Source organism: Megascapheus bottae, chromosome 21 (assembly GCF_031878675.1).
Source record: "Megascapheus bottae isolate mThoBot1 chromosome 21, mThoBot2.hap1, whole genome shotgun sequence".
In the NCBI taxonomy this organism is placed as follows: domain Eukaryota; kingdom Metazoa; phylum Chordata; class Mammalia; order Rodentia; family Geomyidae; genus Megascapheus; species Megascapheus bottae.
Window position 1 is genome coordinate 12,182,368 of NC_143529.1, and position 25,610 is coordinate 12,207,977.

At 39.6% G+C, this 25,610-nt stretch overlaps 1 protein-coding gene across 1 annotated transcript; it reads left to right on the top strand.

Moving 5' to 3' along the window:
• Positions 1-976: 976 nt before the first annotated feature.
• On the top strand, positions 977-23,631 carry LOC150048655 (calcium-responsive transcription factor-like). Its single transcript, XM_090354625.1, has 8 exons — positions 977-1,331; positions 6,224-6,388; positions 10,899-11,018; positions 11,911-11,952; positions 17,686-17,913; positions 22,404-22,524; positions 22,709-22,775; positions 23,541-23,631. Exons 5-7 carry the CDS (start codon positions 17,698-17,700, stop codon positions 22,711-22,713), a joined length of 342 nt encoding a protein of 113 aa, XP_090210751.1. The 5' UTR covers positions 977-1,331; positions 6,224-6,388; positions 10,899-11,018; positions 11,911-11,952; positions 17,686-17,697; the 3' UTR covers positions 22,714-22,775; positions 23,541-23,631.
• Positions 23,632-25,610: the final 1,979 nt, after the last annotated feature.

Below are 25,610 nucleotides of genomic sequence, written 5' to 3' on the forward strand. Positions count from 1 at the left end.
CGCTTCGGCGGACTTCCCTCCTCGCCTCGTGGGGCTCTCGGCGGCGACGGGGCTGGGGGAGCTGGAGGTCTGGCAGAGTTGCCTGCGTCCGTGTGCGGGACGCTCCATCCCTACCCCCCTTTTCTCCCTGTCGCCTCCTCCTGGCTCGCGGGGGCAGGGAGCCGTCGGGACTGGGAGCCGCCGGCCGCCTCCGTCCCCACCGCTGCCGGAGCGGACGCCACCTCGCCTTCCGCGGGGCCTTTTCAGGGCCCTTCATGGCCGGGCCTCTGACCCGGCCCGGCCCGGGGAAGGGCTCGCGGCAGCCGGGAAGGCCGGCTGGAGTCGAGGAGGCTGCGTGTGTCTGGAGGGCTGCGGAGCCCGAGCACGCGCCACCGCCTCCCGAAGGAAACCTGCGCCCCGGGGCGGCGGCGCCCTGTGCGGCTCGGCGGCGCCCAGCCCGTGCGGGTCCCTCGCTCCCCTTCCTGAGCCGTTTTGTACTTCATGTGTAGAAGAGGAAAGACGTCTTTCCGTACCTGCTGCTATGCCTTTTGACTTTTTTTTTTTTTTGTCTGGAAGTTATTCAAAGGCCTCCTTGGTGTCCGTGGGCCCGGTAGTTAATCTTAGAGTTCGGTATGGCTGTTAAAGGAGCGTGGATGGATAATACTGTAGATCCCAAAGGCAGTTTAAAGTGTTTGCCCCTAAAAGCTCCAACCAGGGAGGGTCTTCAAGCGACAGCAAGTTAGAATCGGGCTGAACTGGGTTGCAAAGTCAATGGGCGTAGTTAGGTGCTGATGAAGACACCCTAAAGCTTTCCTTTTTTTTTTTTTTTTTTTTTAAATATTGCTTAAAGGGGGTTGGGGATTTGGCTCCGCGGAAGAGCCCTTGCCTGGCAAGTACAAGGCCCTGCCCTGAGTTCGGTCCTCAGCCCTGGGGGAGAGGGGGGAAATAAGCTATAAATGTTGCTTAGTGATGTACTACAATTTAAGTAGATGCTTCCCAATTTAGGCATCTTTAGAAAAATTAGAAGTGATTTAAACAATTGGAAGGGAAAGAAAAAAATCTTAGCAATGCCAACGAAAGCATTACGATTCTCAATTTACTTCATCTTTGTAGAATGCATGCCTAGAACCAGACTGCCTGAGAACCTCTGCGGGCCACGTTTTCATCAATTGAGGATTAAATGCCCTAAGAAGCACTTCGTGAATGTTATTAGCATTGTAATAGTTATCTCGTGAAACTAGAAGCTTTACCAACGTGAACAAATAAGGGAGACTAGGAGGAGTGAAATGAGAAAACCTCGGTGCTCAAAGTCCCAGAAAAATCACTTCTGGCCCCTTTAAAGTACCATAAATGTAAGGATATACATTTTAACTTTGGGGCATCTGAAACACCTTAATTGAATTCATACTTGTTAACACTGGTTAAAATAACCTTTGAAAATATATAGTTAGGTTGGTTAGTACTTCTTAAACTCGATTATTTGAAATTTATCAAAATAAGAAACTGGAGGTGGCGCACACCTGTAATCCTAGCTACTCAGGAGGCTGAGATCTGAGGATGGTGGTTCAAAGCGGGGCACAAGAGGACTTGACACTCTTTTATCTTCAATTAACCTCTAGAAAATGGGCAATGGGGCTTGGCTCAAGGATAGAGGGGTAGCTTTGAGCTGAAGAGCTCAGGGACAGGGCCCAGGCTCAGAGTTCAAGTCCCATGACTTACGGAAAAAAAAAAAAAAGAAACTATTGCACCTGGGTTGGGCACTAGGGGCTCATGCCTACCTCTGCTCAAAGCCAGTCCCAGCAGGAAAGTTTGTGAGATTCTACTCTTCAAATATCCAGAAAAAAACAAAAACAAGTAGAGCAATAGCTCAAGTGGTAGAGTGCCAGTCTTGAGTCAAAAAAGCTAAGGGACAGTGTCCAGTCTCTGAGTTCAAGCCTCAATATTGGCACCAAAAAAGTGTATATATACGTATATACACATATATATGAATATATGCAATACCTGATAGAGTCAATATAGGCTGATTTTAATTTGAATAAAAGATACAGGAAGATGCAAAGCCTGCATACAATGTTTGCTTAAGAAGACAAGATTAAAAATTGCAAAGCAAAAATCTTGACTTATCTAAAATAAATACACTATTTTATTTGAACTTGTGTGAACCTTAAGGAAAAATTAGTTTTGTTGTTATTGTTTTACTGTATGTGTGGGTACTGGAGCTTAAACTCAGGGTTTTGTGTTCTCCCTTGGCTTTTTCACTCAAGGCTGGCACTACCATTTGAGCCATACCTCCAGTTCCAGTTAGTCATTGTTGAACACCTAGTATCATGTTTTGTTCAACAGTAACTTACATGACATGTTTGATGTATGCTTCATTGAGTACCTAAGATAAGTAATGCTTTTATTTTGAGTGATTGTCTTAAGTTTAGATAGACTTTTTTGGAGGTACAGTAGTGGGATTGATTGAACTCTGAGCCTCAGACTTATTAGCATTTTATCACTTGCGCCATGCCTTTCAGTCCTCTTGCTTTTAATTTCATTTTTAGATAAGATCTGCTGTTTTTCCCTCTTTATCTTCCTACCACCACCTCTCAAGTGACTGGAATTACAGGTATACATCATTACCTCTGGCATACATGTTTGGTTCTTGATCATTTCCTACAGGAAATGTATCCTCATGAGTTTACATTGTTATCTATAGAACCACAATATGAATAATATACTTTCTATGTCTAATATGCTTATATATGAATGCATGTATGCATGTATATTTCTGTGTATAATGGCATAGTATATATAGTATGGTATAACAAATGGAGTCTGTTTTAGGCCAGGATTTTGGCATGGTGGAAGAGTCTTGTCTAGCATGCACAAAGGTTTGATTCCTTGGTATCACATACATAGAAAAAAGCTGGAAGTGGTGCATTGGCTCAAGTGGTAGAGCTGTAGCTTTGAGAAAGCTCAAGGACAGTGTTCAGGCCCCGAGTTCAAGGCCTAGAACTGGCAAAACAACAACAACTGGAATCTTTTTTATTTCTTCTTCCCTGCCACCTTACCCACATCCTCTTTGATGGTGGTAAGGATTAAAACAGGGCTTTGTTCGTGTTAGTCAAACTCTCGAGCATTCTACCATTAAACATCATCCCTGCCTCCACCTCTCCATTTTTTTTTTTTTTTTTTTGCCACTCCTAGGCTTCAGCTCAGGGCATGAGCATAGTCCTTGGGCTTTCTCAAAGTCAGAGCTCTACTACTTGAGCCACAGCACCACTTCTGGCTTTTTTCTATGTATGTGGGACTGAGGAATGGAACCTGGGTCTTCGTGCATGCTAGGCAAGCACTTTAACCACTAGGCCAAACTCCAGATCCCCCACCTCTCCATTTTTAAATTAAGATAGAGTCATAATAAATAACTCAAGGACCGGGAGTTTGGCCTAGTGGTTAAAGTGCTTGCCTAGCATGCATGAAGACCCGGGTTCGATTCCTCGGTACCACATACATAGAAAAAAGCCGGAAGTGGTGCTGAGGCTCAAGTGGTAGAGCTCTAGCCTTGAGAAAGTCCAAGGACAGTGCTCAGGCCCTGAGCTCAAGCCCAGGACTGGCAAAAAAAAAAAAAATAATAATAATATATAACTCAAGATGGTCTTGAACTCATGATGCTTCTGGGACTGGAACTAAAGGCACTGAACTCTTCCTCCTGGGGCTAGAATTAAAGGCACTAATATATATTTGGCTGGTTATGTTTTTCTTTATTCCCTTTTTTATTTTGAATCTGAACCAAAAGTATGAAGATCTTAAGCAAGTTACACTAGACCTCCTTGTCTAAAATATTACTTTCCTCAGTTTCAGTTGCATGCTGCCAATATTACATGGAAAATTCTTGAGTTTCAGATTGCATGACTTTCTGAGTAGTATGATCTCCTGCTTCACCTTGCCTTAGATAAGAATCATCCCTGTACACAGAGAGGATATCCACTATAGAAAACTAGCTGAGAATGCTGTTCGCATTCATGTTCTGCTAATGGCAAGAGTAGCAGTGCTGAGGCTAGTGCTCTACAACTTGAGCCACAGCACCACTTCTTGCCCCCGACCCCCAGTCGTGGGGCTTAAACTCTGGGCCTGGTGCTCTCCTTGAGCTCTTCACCTCAACGCTACCACCCTACCCCTGAGCCACAGAGCCACTTCCAGTTGTTGTTGTTGTTTCCTAGTGGTTATTGGAGATAAGAGTCTCACAGACTGTAGTGCCCAGGCTGACTTTGAACCTTGATCCTCAAATCTCAGCCTCCTGAGTAGCTAGGATTACAGGTGTGAGCCACCACGCCCAGCCATTTCTGGCTTTTTTGTGTGTGATCAGTTGGAGATATGAATCTCACAGACTTTAGTGCCTGGGCTGGCTGAACCTCAGTCCGAAGATTTCAGTTTCCTGAGTAGCTAGGATTGTAGTTGTGAGCCACCAGCACCTGCCTATTGCTGTTGTTTTTAATATCTTGCTCTGCCTAGTTGATGAATTTAAGCTTTATAATTGACTGTATGTATAGTAAAAAAAAAAAAAAGCATAGTATACCTTTCTGTACTGCTGATGGTTTCAGTTATCAACTTTGGGCTTTCACTGTATCACTCAAGGTACTATTGTCCTGGACAATTTTAATTTACCATAAACATAGTAAGCTCATTATGGGGTTTATATATTGGCACTATAGAAATAAAATGAAGTAATTTGTAAAGCTCTCAAAAGCAAAGAGGTGAAAATTATGTATGTATAAAATAAGAAATGGTTAGAAACCAAGATTACAGAACAGTTTCTAGGGAAGGTTTGCAGTTTTATGGAGGACATTCAACAATCAGATGAAGAAAGAAATCTGTAAAGCTTTGAATAAATAGAATTACTGTTGAGTAAACTCATAATTACAGTATCACCATTTATAGAAATGGTGAATTCAGCTTGTATATTCTTTTTCTTTGACATACTTTATATGTAACAGTAAAAGCAATGAAGTACTATTACAGTTTCTTTTTTTAATTTTTTTTTTTGCCAGTCCTGGGGTTTGGACTCAGAACTGAGTACTGTTGGGCTTTCCTCAAGGCTAGCACACTACCACGTGAGCCACAGTACCACTTCCAGCTTTTTCTGTGTATGTGGCACCAAGGATTTGAACCCAGGACTTCATGCATGCTAGACAAGCACTCTACAATTAGGTATGCTTTCAGCCACAGTTTCTTCTTAATTTTCATTTAAAACATTTTTCCCAGCCAGGCACAGTGGCTCACGCCTGTAATCCTTGCTTCTTAGGAGCAGGCTGAGATCTGAGGATCCTGGTTCAAAGCCAGCCTGGGCCCTCACTAAAAGTCCATGAGACTCTTATCTCCAGTTAATCACCAGAAAACCAGAAGTGGCACTGTGGCTCAAGCTGAAGAGCTCAGGGACAATGCCCAGGCCCAGAGTTCATGTCCCACAACAGACAAAAAAGTTTTCCTCATCCCACTATAATCTTCATTTTTGCCTTTATAGCATATGAAACATTCTACTTGTCAAAAATGTGTTCAATTATTATTAACTATCTAGATTCTATATTTAGTCTTTCTTCGTGTTCCTTTTTTCTAATTCCAATGCCTCTTGCTTAAGAAATAACCTTGTCAATTGTAGGATTGGGCATGTAGGCATAGGGATGAAAGCTATTTTCAAACTTTCTGTAGTTCCAAAGAAATGCCCCATGAGAAAATATGCCCAGTAAGGAAAAATAATGTTACTTTCTATAGACATTTTTGTTGCTGTGGTAGTTTTAGAATTTGATTTGTAACAAAATATTAATCCAAATACCAAATTTTAGACAAGGAAACATGCACAGGGAGATTAGGTAACCTCAAGATTAAGTAACCTACCTCAAGCCAGTCTAGTCTTCAACTCAACTGAGTTGATTGTTGATTCTATAATGATTAGAAATAGCTAGTTTGTAATAAAACTTCCACAAGGAAATGTTTTATTTATGTATAGAGATGTAAAATGTGGGGCTGGGAGTTTGGCCTAGTGGTAGAGTGCCTGAACAGCATGCATGAATACCTGTGTTCCATTCCTTGGTACCACATACATAAGGAAAAGCTGGAAGTGGTGCTGTGGCTCAAGTGGTAGAGCTCTATCCTTGAGAAAGCTCAAGGACAGTGTCAGGCCTTGAGTTCAAGCCCCAGGACTGGCAAAAAGAAAAAAAGAAAAGAAATGTAAAATGTACGTTTATATACCTTTTTGTTACAGGTAAAATGCAACTGTAAGAATATGTTTATAGCTTTTGCATTAACAATACTACCACTATTATGATTCAGTACCCTGAAAATGAAGAATGTCAATGAACAAAAAATGCATTTATGGAGGTAATAAAATTTTGAGACCTGGAATTTAAACTTCAGCCACTACTTGAAGGTAATTTTTTAATTTCCTGATTCTATATATCTAACCCCAGCTGGCCTCAGATTCTTAATCCTTCTCTGCCTCATCCTTGTAATGCTTGTCTTCGAAGGTAATAATTTTATTACTCACTAATTGATCAAAGGCAACTATTCTCTACTACATATTAATTGAAAAGTAAAATTATTTTTGTATATAAGTTCTTTGTTCTATTTATTGTTACTAGTGAAAAGTAACCTTTTTTTTGTCAGTCATGGGGCTTGAACTCTAGGCCTGGGTGCTGTCCCTGATTTCTTCAGCTCAAGGCTAGTGTTCTACCAGCTTGAGGCATAGCACCACTTTGGGATTTCTGGTGGTTAATTGGAGTAGGAGGGACTTTTGTGCCCTGGTTGGCTTTGAACCATGATTTTCAGACCTCAGCCTCTTGACTACCTGACTAGCTAAGATTACAGGCTTGAGCCACTAGCACCCAGCTGGAAATGAGCATTTTATACCTTGATGATCTCTCTCTCTCTCTCTCTCTCTCTCTCTCTCTCTCTCTCTCTCTCTCTCTCTTTCTCTTTCTCTCTCTCTCTCTTTCTCTCTCTCTCTCTCTCTCTCTCTCTCTCTCTCTCTCTCTCTCTATATATATATATATATATATATATATATATGTATATATATATTTTTTTGCCAGTACTGGGGCTTGATTTCACGACCTAGGCACTGTCCTTGAACATTTTTTTGCTCAAGGCTAATGCCCTGCCACTTGAGCCACAGCACCATTTCTGGCTTTTTCTGAGTATGTGGTACTGAGTAATCGAACCCAGGACATTGTGCATGCTAAGTGAGCACTCTACCATTAGGCTACACTCTCGGCCTGATATACTAACATTTTTATTCTTAACAATTTTATAGCATGTACTGACAGTAAGGATAGATGGGAAAATTGGGTATTTTAACTATCTTGCAATTCTAAGAATTGAAGAAAGTAATGAAAATTGATAATTGAGGGATGAAGGAATAATATTTTTGCTACAAATTGTAGAAACTACTAATAGTGTTTTTGTTTTATAGCCACAAAAGGCTATATTCTATAAGAACATCAAATTTTCTTCTTGTCAGAGGTGATTTGTGCTTTGCAGTCTCTCTCCATCCACATCCCCTCTATCCCTTTATAAGTGCACTGCCTGCTTTCTTTTTTTGTTGTTGTTGTTTAAATTTAATTTCATTTTATTGTAAAGGTGCTCTACAGAGGGGTTGCAGTTTCATAAGTAAGGCAATGAAGTCCCAGAACTGGCAAAAAAAAAAAAAAAGCCTAAGGTGATGAACACATTCCTTGTCCAACATTGTTTCCCCCTTCCTTGTGTTCCCTCACTTTCCCGCTACCTCCCCTTTCCCTCAAGTTGTAAAGTTCACTTCCAACAGAGTGTCTTGTTGCAATGGTTACCCTTTGTCCTTTGTCTCACCATTTTGTTATTCTCCCTCCCCTCCCCAAATAGGATAAACCTATGTAAAAGACACAGGTTACCAGAATCAAAAACAGTGATCTGATCTCAGTTTCTTACAAAGGTGGTATAAAAGAAATGCGGTATCATTCCAAGCTACCAGTTGTAAGGGGTCTCATACATTTTTGGAGGTGCTAGCCTCAAATTGTAATCTTCCTAATCTCAGCTTTTCAAGTAGCTAGGAATAGGGGGGAGCCTCTGTGCCCAACTCAATAATGAGGATTTCATTCTTGCAGCCCTTTAAAGACAGAATCTTGTTATGTAGTTTGAACTTGCTATGAAGATCGGCTAGCCTCAAACTTGTATACTCCTATGTATGCTTCCTCAGTGCTAGGATCATACCTGCTGCTCTGAATTTAGAAAAAAAATATTTCCAGCTTAGAGACAATGGGGAAACATGCACTTTGTTTTTCTTTTCATTTGGTGATAGGGCTTGAGCTTAGGGCCTGGGCACTGTTCCTGAGATCTACCACTTTGAACCACATCTCCACTTCTGGTTTTCTGGTAGTTAACTGAAGATAAGAATCTCACAGACTTTCATGCCAAGGCTGGCTTTGAACCATGATTCTCAGATCTCAGCCTCCTGAGTAGCTATTATTACAGGTGTGAGCCACTGGCACTCAACTGGGAAGCACTCTTTTATCGGTTGAAATCTAATGGCCATGGAAAAGAGTGTTGGATGAAAGAGGGTAGATTTGGGGCTAGAATGTGGCCTAGTAGTAGAGTGCTTTCCTAGCACACATGAAGCCCTGGGTTTGATTCCTCAGTATCACATATGCAGAAAAAGCCGGAGGTGGTGCTATGGCTCAAGGACAGTGTCCACGCCCCGAGTTCAAGCCCCAGAACTGGCCAGAAAAACAAAAAAGAAGGTAGGTTTGAGTCATATTTTACAACAAATCCATAGCTGTGCTAATTAGAATTTTTCTATGTAGTTGCAAAAACCATTATAAGATCCTAGTTTTTAAGTAAGACCACCTCTTCTACCACCTATGGGTTTTCTTTTTTCTTTTTTTTTTCTTTTAAAGAAAGGGAAAGTTTTCCCTGAGGAAAAAAATGGACATCAGTGACTGAGTGAAAGTGATTCCAAGAAATCAGATTCTGAAAACGAACTGATAAGTTAATAGATGTATTTTGTGTTTCTCTTTTTATATGTGCATTCATGCAATTTAAAAAAAATGTTTTTTTTGGACAGGTGCAGTGGCTCACGCCTATAATCCTAGCTACCAAGAGGCTAAGATCTAAGGATTGTGGTTCAAAGCCAGCCTGGGCATAAAGTCCGTGAGGCTCACCTTCAGTTAACCACCAGAAAATCAGAAGTGGCTCTGTGGTTCAAGGGGTAGGCTGGTAGCCTTGAACTGAAGAGCTCAAGGACAATGCCCAGGCCCAGAGTTCAAGTTCCTTGACCAATAAAAAGAAAAAAAAATTGCCAGTCCTAGGCTTAAACTCAGGGTCTGGGCAATATGTTTGTGTTTTTCCTCAAGGCTACCACTCTACCCCTTGAATCATAGCACCACTTCTGACGTTTTTCTGTATATAGTACCAAGGAATCAAACATGGGACTTCATGTATGCTAGGCAAGCACTCTACCACTAGGCCAGCTCTTGGCCCTAAAATTGGTTTTGTGTTTGTTTGTTTTTGTTTTTGTCTATAACCTAAAATTGTTTTAAACGTGAAACTAAAACTCCAAATAAGGGCTGGGAATGTGGCTTAGTGGTAGAGTGGTTGCCTATTAGGAATGAAGCCATGGGTTCAATTCCTCAGTACCACATAAACTGAAAAAGCCAGAAATGGTGCTGTTGCTCAAGGGGCAGAGTGGTAGCCTTGATGAAAAACACAAGGATAGTGCCCAGACCCTGAGTTCAAACACATGACTGGTTAAAAAAAAAAAAGGCAAAATTTCACATAATAAGAAAGATTACTCATTGTTTCTCTTTTTTAGTTGTACATGAAATGATGCATTTTAGTTGTATTTGAGTTGTGGGGCTAGAACTCTGGGCCTGGGCACTGTCTCTTGAGTTCTTGAGCTCAAGGCTAAGTGCCCTACCATTTGAGCCACAGCACTACCTCCATTTTTCTGGTGGTTAATTGGAGACAAAAGTTGCACAGACTTTTGTCCTGGCTAGGCAATTGTTTTGTTTATTTTTTCTTTGTTTTGTTTTGTTTTGTTTTTGTGGGTCATGGAGCTTGAACTCTGGGTCTAGAAGCTGTCCCTGAGCTCTTCAGCTCAAGGCTACCATCCTACCTCTTGAACCACAGTCCCACTTCCCCTGTTCTGTGATTAATTGGAGAGAAGAGTCTCAATCTTCAGTGCCAGGGCTGGCATTGAACCGGGGTCCTCATATTTTAGCCTCCTGAGTAGCTAGGATTACAGGCATGAGCTACCATGCCCGGCTTAGGCAATTGTTTTTAATGGAGGAATTTTTTTGGTTTTATTTATTTATAGCTCTGAAGTTTTGTTGTTGTTGTTATTTTTGTTTTTGTTTTGCTTGTGGGGCTTAAACTCAAGGCCTGAGCACTGTCTTTGGCCTTTCTCAAAGCTAATGCTCTACCACTTGAGCCACAGCACCGCTTCCAGCTTTTTCTATGTATGTGGCACTGAGGAGTCAAACCCAGATTTTCTTGCATGCTAGGCAAGCACTACCTCTAGGCTAAACTCCCAGCCCTTGAAGTTTTATTTATTTATTTTTTGGGCCAGTCCCAGCTTGAACTCAGGGCCTTAGCACCATCCTTGGCCTTTCTCAAGGCTATAGCTGTACCACTTTGATCCAGAGCCCCACTTTTGGTTTGCTGGTGGTTAATTGGGGATGAGAATCCCTTAGACTTTCCTGCCCAGGCAGGCCTTGAAGTGTTAATCTCAGATAGCAGCCTCCTAAGCTAAAGTTACAGGTATGAGCCACCAGTGCCCCGCCTTGCATTTTAGTTTTTAATGCAGTGTAACATTTTTAATTATACAGTGCTAGAATTTCACTAAGATTTTATTTAGAATGTTTTGATATATATGTTTCTGACTTTTTAAGACAGACTTTATTTCTGTTCAGGTATGGTGAAGCCAACAGATGTGGAGAAGATTGCCACTGAAAAAATAGTCTTTTACTCACAGTTCTCTAGAAGAAGGGTCATGCTATATACCACAAAGACTCACACAAAACAACATCAAGGTTGGTAGCAGATAGAGCGGGGAAAGAAACTTTATTGTCGGTTCTAAGAGAAAGAATGGACATGCTACACAAGTAGGTTTAGGGATGGTTAGTCTGAACAATTTTTTTCGGCATTTGGGTAAACTGACTGGTTCCTGGGCCAACGGTGATTAGGTCTGGAAAATAAGTGTTTAAAGGATTACAGTCTAATAAAGAAGATGGTTGGGTCAGCAGACTGGTATATGAATTAGTTTTATAAAAAGGTCGAGTATATCTGCAGCCTGATCAAAAGGCTGCAGATAGCAGAAGATCAGATACAAAAACTAGAAAACAGGATTAATATAATAAAGTTAGCTGTAGGTTTTCTTCTTATTCCGTTAATTTTGTGTCTAGTTATGCTCTCATATTATCAGTTGGAATAAACCATCTTTATACTATAAAATCTTATAGTATACAGAGTTGTAAATATTTGTAATATCTTTTTATTTTGTGGAATATTTTATTCAACATGTATACATATATATATATATATGTATGACTTCAGGCAGGATGATTTATTTTATTTTATAGGGATTTTTTCCAACTATTTTGTCCATGATTTTTTTTTTTTGGTCAGTCCTGGGGCTTGAACTCTGGGCCTGGGCACTGTCCCTGAGCTCTTTAGCTCAAGGCTACCCACCTACCCTGAAATTGGACATTCCCTACTGCTTTTTCTGTATATGGATTTACTTATTCTAAATATTATATAAAGTGAATGATATGTGGCCTTTGTTTAGTTTGTATCGCTTAGCATGTTTTTGAGTCTCATCCATGTTGTTGCATATATCAATACTTTATTTCTTCTTATAACTAAATAATATTCCATCATGTGAATAGCAAATCAATTTATTTATTTATCTTTTTTTTTTTCCAGCACTGGAGATTGAACCCTCTACTGCAAGCCCTCTATTACTAGGTATATCCCCAGCCTTCTGCTCATGATAACTGTAGTTTCTTTTCTTTCTTTCTTTTTTTTTTTCCATTGTTGTTTTGTTTTTGCCAGTCCTGTTTTTGCTCGAGGCTAGCACTCTACCACTTGAGCCACAGCACCACTTCCAGTTTTTTCTGTCTCTGTGGTACTGAGGAATCGAACCCAGGGCTTCCTGCATGCTAGGAGAGCCTTTACCATTAAGCCACATTCCCAGCCCAACTTACTGTAGCTTTATAGTAAGTTTTGTAATATAGAAGTATTAGTTCTCTACCTCATTTGAATCATTTGGTTATTTGGAGTTCCTTGACATTCCATATGAACTTTAGAATTGGCTTTTCCATTATACAGAAGGCAATGGGATTATGATAGGGATTACACAGAATATATATCTTACTTTTAGTAGTGTTGTCACCATGAAACACAGTATGTGAGCACAGTATGCCTTCCTATTTATTTAGATTTTTTTTTTTTTAGTGGGTTGTGGGGCTTGAACTTAGGCACTGGGCATTGTCCCTGGATTGTTTTGCTCAAGGCCAGTGCTCTACCACTTGTCTACCACAGCACACTTGTGGAGATAATCTGATCATACACACACACACGCACACACAAATCTCTAGTGGCATTGGCACTAATAGTCTCACAGACTTTTCTGCCTGGGCTGGCTTTGAACCGAGATCCTCAGATTTCATCCTCCTCAGTAGCTAGGATTACAGGCATGAGCCACCAGCACCTGGATATTAGGTCTTTTTATTTACAAGTATACAAATATTTCACTTTCACACTGAAATTTATTTATTTATTTATTACCATTGGTCTTGGGACTTGAACTCTGGGTCTGGGCATTGTCCCTGAGCTCTTCAGCTCAAGGCTACCACCCTAGCCCTTAAACCACACCACCACTCCCAGTTTTCTATTTGGTTAATTGGAGATAAGAGTGTCAGGTCCTTTTATGCCTGGGCTGGCTTTGGACCTCTATCCTCACATCTCAGCCTCCTGAGTAGCTAGGATTACAGGTGTTAGCCATTGTGCCCTGCTAAGCTTTTCTGAGTTTGTCGAGTGAAATATTAAGTGTTATAAATATACGTTAATGATATAAATTGTGTATAACACTTCCTTCTAGTCTTCAGTTTTACATTTTGTGGTTTCAGTTACTTGTGGTTAACCATAGTCTGGAATATGAAGGAGAAATAATTTATGAGCTATAAATAACTTATGGAAAAGTATTGTCATAATTCAAATTTTTTTTATTGTGGAGCTTGAACTAAACGCCTGGGCACTGCCCCTGATTCTTTTTGCTCAAGGCTAGTGCTCTACTACTTTGAGCCTCAGCATCTTTCCCAGTTTTCTAGTAGTTAATTGGAGAAAAGAGTCTCATGGACTTTCTTACCTGAGCAGCCTTTGAACCAAAATCTTCAAATCTCACCCTCCTGAGTAGCTAAGATTAACAGGTGTGAGCCACTGGTGCCTGGATATTGATTCTATTTTATCATTATTATTTTTTTGCTGGTTTATAGTTTATTCTCAAGAGTATAATGAGACAGTCTTGTAAGGTTGAAAACAATACAAGTATTTCTTAGTACATCCTTAACATAGGCAGTTTGTGGGGATTACATGACATTCTAAAGTATATTAAATGCTCTCTTGATCCTGACATTGTTTTTGTACCAGAACATACATTTTAGAGATTTCATATAGACTTACTATGAAATTTCATTTAGAAGTGTTTTTTTGCTTCAGTACTGAAGGTTGAACCAAAAGCCTTAAGCGTGCTAGGCAAATGCTGTATTACTTGAGATGTGCCCCCAACCCTTTTTGTTTTTCATTTTTTGTGGGTCTTGGGGCTTTGAGTTCTGAGCCTGCGCACTGTCCCTGAGCTCTTCAGCTCAAAGCTACTGCCCTACCCCTTGAGCCACAGTGCCACTTCCAATTTTCTGTGGTTAATTGGTCATGAGTCTCACAGACTTTAGTGCCCGGAATGGCACTGAACTGTGATCCTCAGATTTCAGCCTCCTGAGTAGCTAGGATTACAGGCGTGAGCCACCATGCCTAGCAGCAAGATTTTTTTCTTCTTTTTCTTTTTCTTTTTGTCAGTCCTGAGGCTTGAACTCTACCCCTCTCCATTTGTTTTCCTCTCCCTTACTACTACAACCTCCAACAAACCCTATTTTAGATTCCTGTAATTATTATTTTAGTATATATTATATAAAGGAATTTTATTGTGGCATTTTACACATGCAAATATTATAGTTAATCAGATCAACTTCCTTTATTGCCCTGTCCTTGTTCCTCCTACCCCTATATTATTCAACTGTTTTCAATGAGTTTCTTTATGCCATCTTCTTACATAGCCACATATTTTGATATTATTCACTGCAACACTCCCCCCTCCCCCCATCATTCTCCTTCCTTCTCTCTCATTTTCTTCACTCCCCTAAGCAAGTCCACAGTTATAATTATGGGAGAGAAATCAGGGCTGAGCCCTTATGCACAAGGCTAGTGCTCTATTATTTGAGCCACAGTTCCATTTCTGGCTGTTTAGTGGTTAATTGAAGGTAAGAGTCTCAAGGAATTTCCTGTCTGGGTTGGCTTCAAACCTGGATCTTCAGATTGTAGCCTCCTGAACAGCTAGAATTACAGGCATGAGCCAGCAGTATCTGGCTTGTTTTTAGTTTTCTTTCTTTTCTTTTTTTTATTTCAGTAAACTCATACATTTTCCATAGTGATTTTACTAACATTTCCATCAGTAGTATGTAAGGATATCCACCCTCTGTCCTTATCCACAGGCATCCTTATCAGCATTTGTTGGTATATGTTCTTGATGCCATTATAACTGGATTGAGATGAATGAAATCTTGTCTTTTGATTTACATTTCCTTTTGTCCAGGGATACATTTATTCAGGTATTTATTGGCTTCACAGGAACAGGTTAATAAGCCAGTGTAAGAATGTTATTGAGGCTGGAAATTTGGTTGAGTAGTAAGAGTGCTTGCTTAGCATGCACAAAGACACGGGTTCAATTCCTTGGTACCACATACATAGAAAAAGCCAGAAGTGAGCCTGTGGCACAAGTGGTAGAACATTAGCCTTGAGACAGTGCTCAGGCCCTGAGTTCAAGCCAGAGGACTGGCAAAAATAAATAATAATAATAATAATAGAATGTTATTGATAGAATGAGACAATAACTCAATCCTAATCTTATTTCTGCTTGGAATATACTACGGTACATTGGCAACATTAATAGAAATGTTAATTTTCTTACCTTTTTATATCTTTTAGTTAGTAAGTGATTTTACCTAAGCTGTTTAGGATAGTATAGTGGTGAAGATAAATGATTTGTATAGAAAAACGTTCAATAAAAAATGTTGCATGCACTGGGGGAGGTGGCTCATGCCTGTAATCCTAGCTATTTAGGAGGCTGAGATCTGAGAATCAAGGTTCAAAGCCAGCCTGGACACTAAAGTCTGTAAGATTCTTATCTCCATTAAATTGCCAGAAAACTGGAAGTGGCTCTGAGGCTTTAGGGTAGGGCCGTAGCCTTGAGCTGTAGACCTCAGGGCCAATGGCCTGTCCAAGAGCTCAAATCCTAGAACCAACTGGAAAAAAAAAAGTTACATGCTTTAGTTGATCAGATATTTAAACTTTTTCAGCCATTAACTAATAGGAGAAAATGGAATTGTGTATGAAGCTAGCATGGAGCATTGTAACAATTCATTAAGAATCAATGGTATGGGGCCGGGAGTTTGGCCTAGTGGTAGAGTGCTTGCCTAGCATGCACGAAGACCCGGGTTCGATTCCTTGGTACCACATACTTAGAAAAAGCCGGAAGTGGTGCTAAGGCTCAAGAGGACAGTGCTCAGGCCCTGAGCTTAAGCCCAGAACTGGCAAAAAAAAAAAAAAAAAAAAGAATGGTAACGATGGCAAAGAGTCAAACACAGAAACTCAGGAATTTGAGTTAGGGATTCAAATGGGAACATTTTCCATTCTTAGCCAAAACAGCATACATTTAACTAATTTTCATATTTGAAGACTAGTTATTCAGTGATTCAAAAATTTTGGTAATGTTGGATGTGATGGCACTTGTCTATTTTCTAAGCACTCTGCAGTCTGAGACAGGAAGCTTGTGAATTAAAGGCCAAACTTAGCTATCTAATAAGAACCCTTCTCAAAAATTAAGACAAAAGAATTTTAGGTGGGATGTCAATGGCTTATACCTATAATACAAACCACTTAGGAGCCTGACATCTAAGGATTGTGGTCAAAGCCAGCCCAGGCAAAGAAGTTCATGAGACTCTTATCTCCTGTCATCCACCAAAAAAGCCAAAGTGGAGTTGTGGCTCACATGGTAGAGTATCAGCCATGAGTAAAAATGCTAAGGTATAGCACTCAGGCCCAGAATTCAAGCCTTATTGCTGGCACAAGAAAATAAAAAGAAAAGGATTTTAGAATTTAATTATGTGTTCTAGTGAGCGTGTGTGTTGTGTGTGTGTGTGTGTGTGTGTGTGTGTGTGTGTAATTTTATAATAGAAAGCTGTACTTAATTTCATTAAAATTTATATGCAAAGAAAATCTGTATGTTGAAATATATTTAATCATTTTAGAATGCATTTTGTTATACAATTGGTTTTTTTGCCAGTCCTGAGGCTTGAACTCAGGGCCTGGGCATTGTCCTTGGGCTTTCTCAAGGCTAATACACTACCACTTGAGCCACAGCACCACTTACAGCATTTTTCTTTGTATGTGGTACTGAGAAATTAAACCCAGGGCTTTGTGCATGCTAGGTAAGCAATCTACCAGTAGGCCATGCTCCTGACCCTGTTACATAATTTTATCTTAATAAAATTGAGATAATAAAGTACGAATTAAAAATCAATCATTTCAGCCTGGCACTGGGGACTCAGACATGTAATTTTTGCTACTTGGGAAACAGAATTGGAAGATCACAGTTCTAGCCTGGCCCAGACAATAAAGTTCTCAGGATTCCCACTCATAGCTGGATAGTACCCAGTCATCCCAAAGCAGGAGGGTACGATTCAGATTATGGTATTAGAGGCTGGGAGTTTGGCCTGTTGATAGAGTGCTTGCCTAGCATGCATTAAGACCAGGGTTCAAGTCCTCAGTACCACATACATAGAAAAAGCCAGACGTGGTGCTGTGCCTCAAGTGATAGAGCTCCAGCCTTGAGAAAGCCCCAAAGACAGTGCTCAGGCCCTCAGTTCATGCTCCAGGACAGGCATAAAAAGTCTATATGACTTTAGGGATGTGTCTACAATCTCAGCTACCCTGGTAAACCTAAATTTAAGCCTATTGTGTCTTAGAGTCATTCCCAGAAGGGAAGCAAGATCTTATTGTAAAAATATAATCAGTGTAAAACAGGGCCAGAGGTGTGGCTCAGCAGTATAGCAACAGCTTGACAAGTTTTAGACACTGAGTTCAAACTTCAGTACTGTCCTATCCCCAAACTGATAATGTCACTTAACAATGCTTTGTATAGGTGGGGATGTAGCTTAGAGGTAGAGTGTCTGCCTGGCATGCACAAGGCCGAGTTCAATTTCTAGCATTGAAAAAAAAATCATATACTTTCTATGAATTGACAAGTAAAATATAGAAGTAAAATAATTAGAAAATAAATATGTTCTTATCTTATTATGTACATCCTTTTATATTTAAAAATAGTGGCTATATTTATAAAGAGACTGATTTTTTTTTCTTTTCCAAAAGCATCTAACCTGTATGGAATCTGAGGATCCTTCCTTTGAACAAAATGATTCTCCTGCGGTTGTGCCTATTACTCCTCCTGAAGCAAATGATTCACTCACATCACAGAATATACCAGGGCCCCTGACTCAGACAATTGCTCAGACTACTGAGCAATTCCATCTAGTGGACCAAAATGGACAGCCTATTCAATATGAACTTCAATCATTGGAAGATTCTAATACACAAATGGTGGGCATATTTTTTTTTTGTAAATGACCCTTATTATGCTATTTAGCAAAATGTATTAGTCTTACTAGTTGAAATGACTCTCTTGACACTATTGACATATTGTGTTTGCAATACTGTTCATTTTTTACATGATGATTTAAAAAGATTTCCTTTTAGAATTACAAATAGTACTTCAAAGTAATCCTTCTATTCACTGATGTCTAAGCACACTGATCCTTTGAGATAAATTGGAAATGTAATAAAATAGGTGCTAAAGTGCCAGTTTGCATGTAACTTACATATTTTAATATATATTTGTTATATTCTTAATATATACTTGATTCAACTATAGCATATGAGCTATATACTAGTAATGTCTGTTAAAAAGAAAACAGTAGATATACTGGGAATTAGGTCAAATTTTTCTGATCTTTTGTGTATGGTGGGGAGGGAGGAGTGGGAGTTGTGGGGCTTGAACTCAGGGCCTGGGCACTGTCCCTAAGCTTTTTCTGCTCAAGGCCAGCACTCTATCAGCTTTGAGCCACAGCACCACTTTTGTTTTTTTCTGGTAGTTAATTGGAGAGTCTCGTAGACTTTTTTTTCCTTCTTCCTTTTTTTAGTGGTCATGAGGCTTGAACTATGGACCTGGGACTTGAACTCTAGGCCTGGATTTGTTCCTGAGCTCTTCAGCTCAAGGCTAGCGCTCTACCACTTGAGCCACATCACCACTTCCAGTTTTCTGATGGTTAATTGGAGATAAGAGTCTCAACAGACTTTTGTGCCCAGGCTGACTGAACCTCGATCCTCAGATCTCAGCCTCCTCAGTAACTAGGCATGAGCCAGGGGTACCCTACTATGGCAAGATATTTTTATCATAGAAACTTCAAAAACAAAAACAAAGGGGGAAGGAGAAAATTCCCACTCTTAATTTGATATATAATTACTTGGGTTATTTCTGTTTGGGTAAATTCTATTTCAACATTTTCTTTTTTGAAGGTTTATTTTATCTTCCCTCCCCCTTTTTTTTCAAATTTAAATTCTTTTCCTTGTTCTTTCTATTTTTCTTTTTGCCAGTTCTGGAACTTGAACTCAAGGCTTGAGGCTAGCGCTCTACCACTTGAGCCATAGCATCACTTCCAGCCTTTCTATGTATGTGATACCAAGGAATTGAACCTGGGTCTTTGTGCATGCTAGGCAAGCACTCTACCACTAGGCCAAACACCCAGCCCTTCAAATTTAAATTCTTACTTTTAAATGGCCCTCTTAAAAGTTGGAATATAGCTGGGCACAGGCTCATGTCTGTAATCCTATCTACTCAGGAGGCTAGATCTGAGGATTGCAGCTCAAAGCCAGCCCCAGCACTAAAGACTACCAGACTCTTAACTCCAGTTAAGCATCAGAAACAGGAAGTGGTACTGTGGTTCAAGGAATAGGGCAGTAGTCTTGAGCTGAAGAACTTCAGGGACAATGCCCAGGCCTAGAGTTCAAGCCCCACTACTGACCAAGAAAACCCCAAAAAACAGTTGGAATGCATTCTACCAAGCATCAGTAATCAACTCGTGTTTTATATACCAAGAAACAAATCGGGTAATATTGGTTCAAATTGGTTAAAGAGTTATTTGCGTTGGAAAGCCAGCAGACTTTGACTAAAATAATAAGAAAATTGAGTCAGTAAATCAATGTATTAGTTAATAGGGAAAGTTTAAAAAAAAACAGAGAAAAAAAACTTGTTTGCAGTGACTATATTACTTACATTTTCAAATGATAAACCCAAATATTTTTCTTTATCTTGAAGTGCCTTTTTTTTTTGCAAGGGGGGAGGGAGAGACGGGGAGGGCTCTGTTATAGGACTTGAACACTGGGCCTGGGCTTTATCCCTCAGCTCTTCAGTTCAAGGCACGTCCTCTACTACTTTGAGCCACAGAGCCACTGCTGGTTTTCTGGTGTTTAATTGGACATAAGAGACTCATGGAATTTTGTGCCAGGGCTGGCTTTTGAACCATGATCCTCAGATCTCAGCCTCCTGAGTAGCTAGGATTACAGGCCTAAGCCACCAGCATCCAGCTTCTTTAAGTGCCTTTTAAGTTGCTATTTCCCTAAATATGAGATAGTGGGTTTAGTTTTCAAGCTGAAAAAGATTATAATTTTACTATTTTCCCTTTGTTCTCAGACTTTTGGGGGTACTCTAATATTCTTTAAGGACAAGACAGGAATATAACACAGATATCAAAAATTATATTTAATTAGACATCTGACATGGTGATTGTGAGTGTGTGTGTGTGTGTGTGTGTGTGTGTGTGTGTGTGTGTGTGTGTGTTTGTGTTTGTTTGTGTTTTACTGGTGACCTAACCCATGGTTTTGTACATATAAGGGAAGTTCTGTTCAACTAAACTACATCTCCAGCCCTACAAGTTACTTCCCCCGCCACTGCCCCCGTCCTTGAGCTTGAATTCAGGGCCTGGGTGCTGTCCCTGAGCCTCTTTGTGCGTAAGGCTAGTGTTCTACCTCTTGAGCCACAGCCCCACATCTGGCCTTTTCTGAGTGGTTTATTGAAGATTCTCACAGACTTTTCTGCCTGGGCTGGCTTCAAACCATGATCCTCAAATCTCAGCCTCCTGAATAGCTAGAATTACAGGCACGAGCCACTGGTATTCAGCCATAATTAACTTTTTTTTTTTGAAGATCTATACTTAATCTTTTTTAAAATATATTTTTATTGTAATTAATAGAAGGGTTACATGATATTTGCCAGATAAATGGTGCCTTAATTCCTACACAATGATACCCTTTCACATGTCATGGTCTCCATTTCCCTTCCCCCCTCCCCCACCCCTCATCTTGTTTTCCCCCGTTCCCTATCCAATTTCAGATAACCAAATACAATTATACCCGATATATCAGGTAACAAAGTGAGATAGTGTAACAATATGAGATAACCAAGGGACAGTAGAAGTGATGAGAGATAACATAGTACCTTAAGAACAACAATCATTAATTATATGGCTTATGTTTACATCATATTTTAAATGACAAGTTTAACAAACAATTGTTCAAGGAGGGAATCTCTAATTACATTCTCTGGGACTTAGTCTTTAGAACTTAATCAAAATTAGGCTAACGGTTTGTATGTCATAGAAACATATCAGTTTAGGAAATAAAACATTATGATATAGAGTCATAGGTTTTTTTGTCTATATAGTTACGTTTGTATTTTCATTACTATGTCCATTGCTTTGGATATGCAGTTATTGAGTCCTCGCTCTTGTGTACTTTGGATTTAATAACCGCATATTAAGGATACCATGCACCTTTTGTTCCTTAGGTCTTGACTTGTCTCACTCAGCATGATTCGCTCTAGATTCATCCACTTCCCTGCGAATGCCATTATTTTATCTTGTCTGTTGGCTATGTAGAATTCCATTGTGTGCCCCCATCCTTGAGCTTGAATTCAGGGCCTGGGTGCTGTGCCTGAGCCTCTTTGTGCGTAAGGCTAGTGTTCTACCTCTTGAACCACAGCCCCACATCTGGCCTTTTCTGAGTGGTTTATTGAAGATTCTCACAGACTTTTCTGCCTGGACTGGCTTCAAACCATGACCCTCAAATCTCAGTCTCCTGAATAGCTAGAATTACAGGCACAAGCCACTGGTATTCAGCCATAATTAACTTTTTAAACTAATGAGAATGACTAAAAATATGGGACCAAATTATTGCAATACAAATAGGTCAAATGTGTGGACAATATACAGTATACAAAATGTAACTGTATTAAGTTCAAGCACAGCCATTTTAAACTTCCTGTATGGATTATATTAAAACCATAGATGCTGAAGGCCATAGTTTATAGGGTCAAATTGCCTGTTTTGAATCTTACTTTCATCATTCATCAATTGTAAGACCTTAGAAAAGACTGTCAAAAGCCTCAGTGTTGGGGCCAGGAGTTTGGCCTAGTGGTAGAGTGCTTGCTTAGCATGCACGAAGATCCAGCTTCAATTCCTCAGTACCACATATTTAGAAAAAAGCCAGAAGTGGTGCTGAGGCTCAAGTTGTAGAGCTCTATCCTTGAGAAAATCCAAGGACAGTGCTTCAGGCCCTGAGCTCAAGCCCAGGACTGGCAAAAAAAAAAAAAAAGAAGCCTCAATGTTTTGTCTATAAATTGGGGACAATAATAATAGGCATCATAAAGGTAGGTGTGAGTTTTAAAAATTGAGTTCAGTTGAGTGCCAGTGACTCACACCTGTAAACCTAGCTGCTTGGAAGGCTGAGATCTTAGGGTCACAGTTCAAAGCCAGCCCAGGCACAAAAGTCAGTGATACTCTTATCTTCACTTAACCACCAGAAAACTGAAATTGGTGCTATGGTTCAAGTGGTAGAGGGCTAGCCTTGACCGGAAAAGCTCAGGGACAGTATCCAGGCCCAGAGCTCAAGCCCCACAACTGACCAGAAAAAAAATTAATTCATGATTCTGCTAAGTCACAATGACTTACGCATGTTTCTTTTTTAATGCTTCCAAGATGATTGTTGCCAGCCCATCAGAAAATGGACAGGTGCTTCGTGTAATTCCATCTATTCAAACAGGAATGACCCATGTGATTATACCTCAAGAGCAGCTTGTTGATGTGAATAATCCTCAGGGTAAGTCATAATGGGATATAGATGACTTAGGAATATTTTAAAGAATAAAGCGATATTCTAGGTAAATAACTTTATAAAAGTCAGTGATAAAATTGATGTCCTTAGGTGAGATTGTGAACTGAATAATTCAAAAAAGTTTCTTAGCCCAAATAAATTTCAAGTTCGTTTTTCAACTCCTGTCTAGGTTAGCTGTCAATTTCATTTTGGAATTCTATGAAGCTGGTTGATCCCTGCTTCCTCCCAAATGACCAGTGAGACATAAAATAAATTCTTCTTAATTACAATAATAGTAATAATAACAAAAATAATAACAAGAATATAGTGCTTAGTTACAGGACAAGTTTTTTACATTTGCATTTTATTGATATTTTGCTACACATGACTCATTATTTTTTCAATGATCACTTTTATCCTTTTATTATTTTCCTTCAAATTCAGAAGGGAGAATTATGCTTTCTATTTCTTTTCACATATTCTTTCTTTAGCTCTTTGATAATACCAGTTAGTTCTCTTACTTTTGTTTCCCTTTCTTTAATATGTAATTAAATCTCCTTTGTAATGTTGTAGCTATTTTGTTGCTGTTTCATAGGTAATAGTTAAGGTAAATATATTTATCGTTATGCTTTATTGATTTTGTTAATAGTCAAAGAACATAGAAAAAACATTGTAAACAATACACAGTAAAAATTAAATAGTAAAACATTTGTAGACAAAAAATTTAGTTTCCTATTATAACTTGAAGTTCTTTTAATATAACAATTGTTCTACCACTTTTTTTATCCTGTCTGTTCAAAATGAGTTCCAAAAAGTTAATTAGAAAATTTTAGTAGGTAGTGTTACAGTTTATTAGTAAACACATTTATTGGAGATAATCTCAATAAAACATTTTAAATTTTATTATCTTTTAACTTCAGAGCGGTTCCTTTTTCGATGACAAATATATATTCTAAATAGGTACATTTTAATGGTGCTATTTGAGAATCTGATGTTGCTTGGTTCTTGTTCTTCTTGTTAAGATGTCTCAGAAGAGAAACCCAGTGATAATGTAACCAACTGTAAGTGTAGATGATCTTTCAGACAACACGAGTAGTTACATTGTTCATCCACAAACATCCCTCACATTGCCCAGAGAAGACAATGACCAGGTGAGTTCATGAGAAATAGGAGTTAATTTTTTGTATCACCATGGAAATCTTTGTGAAGTTGACTGACTAAAGATTGGAAATCAGAAAGCATAAAATAACATCAGCAGAGCTGTGTGCTGGCTCTTGCCTGTAATCCTATCTACTGAGGAATTTGAGGTCTAAGGATCAAGGTTCAAAACCTGCCTTGTCAAGAAAAATCCTTAAGGACTTTTATCACCAGTTAACCAGCAAAATATCAGAATTGGAGTTGTGGCTCAGGTGGTGAAGTGTTAGTAAAACAGAATTTAAACCCCAGGACAGGCAGACATAAACACATACACAACTATCATCAAATATATATTTATTTTAATGCTATCTGGCAATAAGGAAGGTATTCTAGTAACTATAATTGTCAGATGTGCTACATTTCCTTACTGACATGGAATTTAACTTTTAAAACGTAATGAAGTATCTAACTGTAACAGAATTGTACAATAAATACATGGGCATTCTAGTCCTAAAATTTTAATGGTTTTGTCTTTTTTCTGTATTACACAGTTTTATTTATTTATTTTGTGGGTCATTGGGGCTTGAATATGGCCTGGGCACTGTCCCTGGGCTATTCAACTCAAGGCTACTGCCCTACCCTTGAGCCAAGTCCCACTCTCCATTTTCTAGAGGATAACTGGAGAGTCTCAGATCCTTTGAGGCCCGGGTTGACTTTGAACCTTGATCCTCAAATCTCAGCCTCCTGAGTAAGTAGGATTACAGGCCACCATCCTGGCTTCACAGTTTTATTTTTATTTCAGGTAATGGGGATTAAATTCAGGGACTCAACTTTATTAGACAGGTACTTTACCATCTGAACCATACCTCCAGCCCTGATTTCATCTTTTTTATTTTTTTTTGTACTAAGTCCTGGGCACTGTCCCTGAGCATTTTTTTTTTTTGATCTGTGGTAGCACACTACCTACCACTTGAGCCATAACTGTACTTCTGGCTTTTTTTGATAATTTAGTAGACATAAAGGTCTCATGAATTTTTCTGCTGGCCATGAACTGTGATCCTCCAGTCTCAGCCTCCTGAGTTGTTAGGATTTAGATGTGAGCCATTAGACCTAGCTGCATTTATACTACTTTTTGCTAACTTCTATTTTAGTTTTTATTTTTGCCTTAATAAGTATAATTTAGAGGAATACTTAAAATATATTCTAATTGTTTTATTAAAACATTTTAAAATTAAAGACAATATTTATGACATTTAATCTTAGCACTTACCAAATGTTACTTTTTTACAAGTTTCCTAAAGATTGTTTTTTGTTGATCGTGGGACTTGAACTCTGGGTCTGGGTGTTGTCCCTGAGCTCTTCAGCTCAGAACTAGTCCTCTAATACTTGAGCCAAATCACCACTTTCAGTTTTCAGTGGTTAATTGGAAATAAGAGTCTCCAGGACTTTAGTACCCAGGCTGGCTTTGAACTGCAATCCTCAAATCTCTCAGCCTCCCGAGTAGCTAGATTACAGGTGTGAGCCACAGGTTCCCAGCCTAAAGATGTTTTATTAGTGCTCTTGCCCTTTCTCTCTCTCTCTCTCTCTCTCTCTCTCTCTCTCTCTCTCTCTCTCTCTCTCTCTCTCTCTCTCTCTCTCTCTCTCTCTCTCTCCTCCCTCCCTCCCTCCCCCTCCCTCCCTTCCTCTCTCTCCCTCTCTCCTCTCCTCCCCTCCTCCCCTCCCTCCCTCCTCTCTCCCTCTCTCCCTCCCTCCCCTCCTCCCTCCTCCCTCCCTCCCTCCCTCTCTCTCTCTCTCTCTCTCTCTCTCTCTCTCTCTCTCTCTCTCTCTCTCTCTCTCTCTCTCTCTTTGTTTGCCAGTCCAGAAGCTTGACTTTCTTTTACTCAAGGCTAGCACTCTACCACTTGAGCCACGGAGCCTTCTGTTTATGTAGTACTGAGGAATTGAACCCAGGGCTT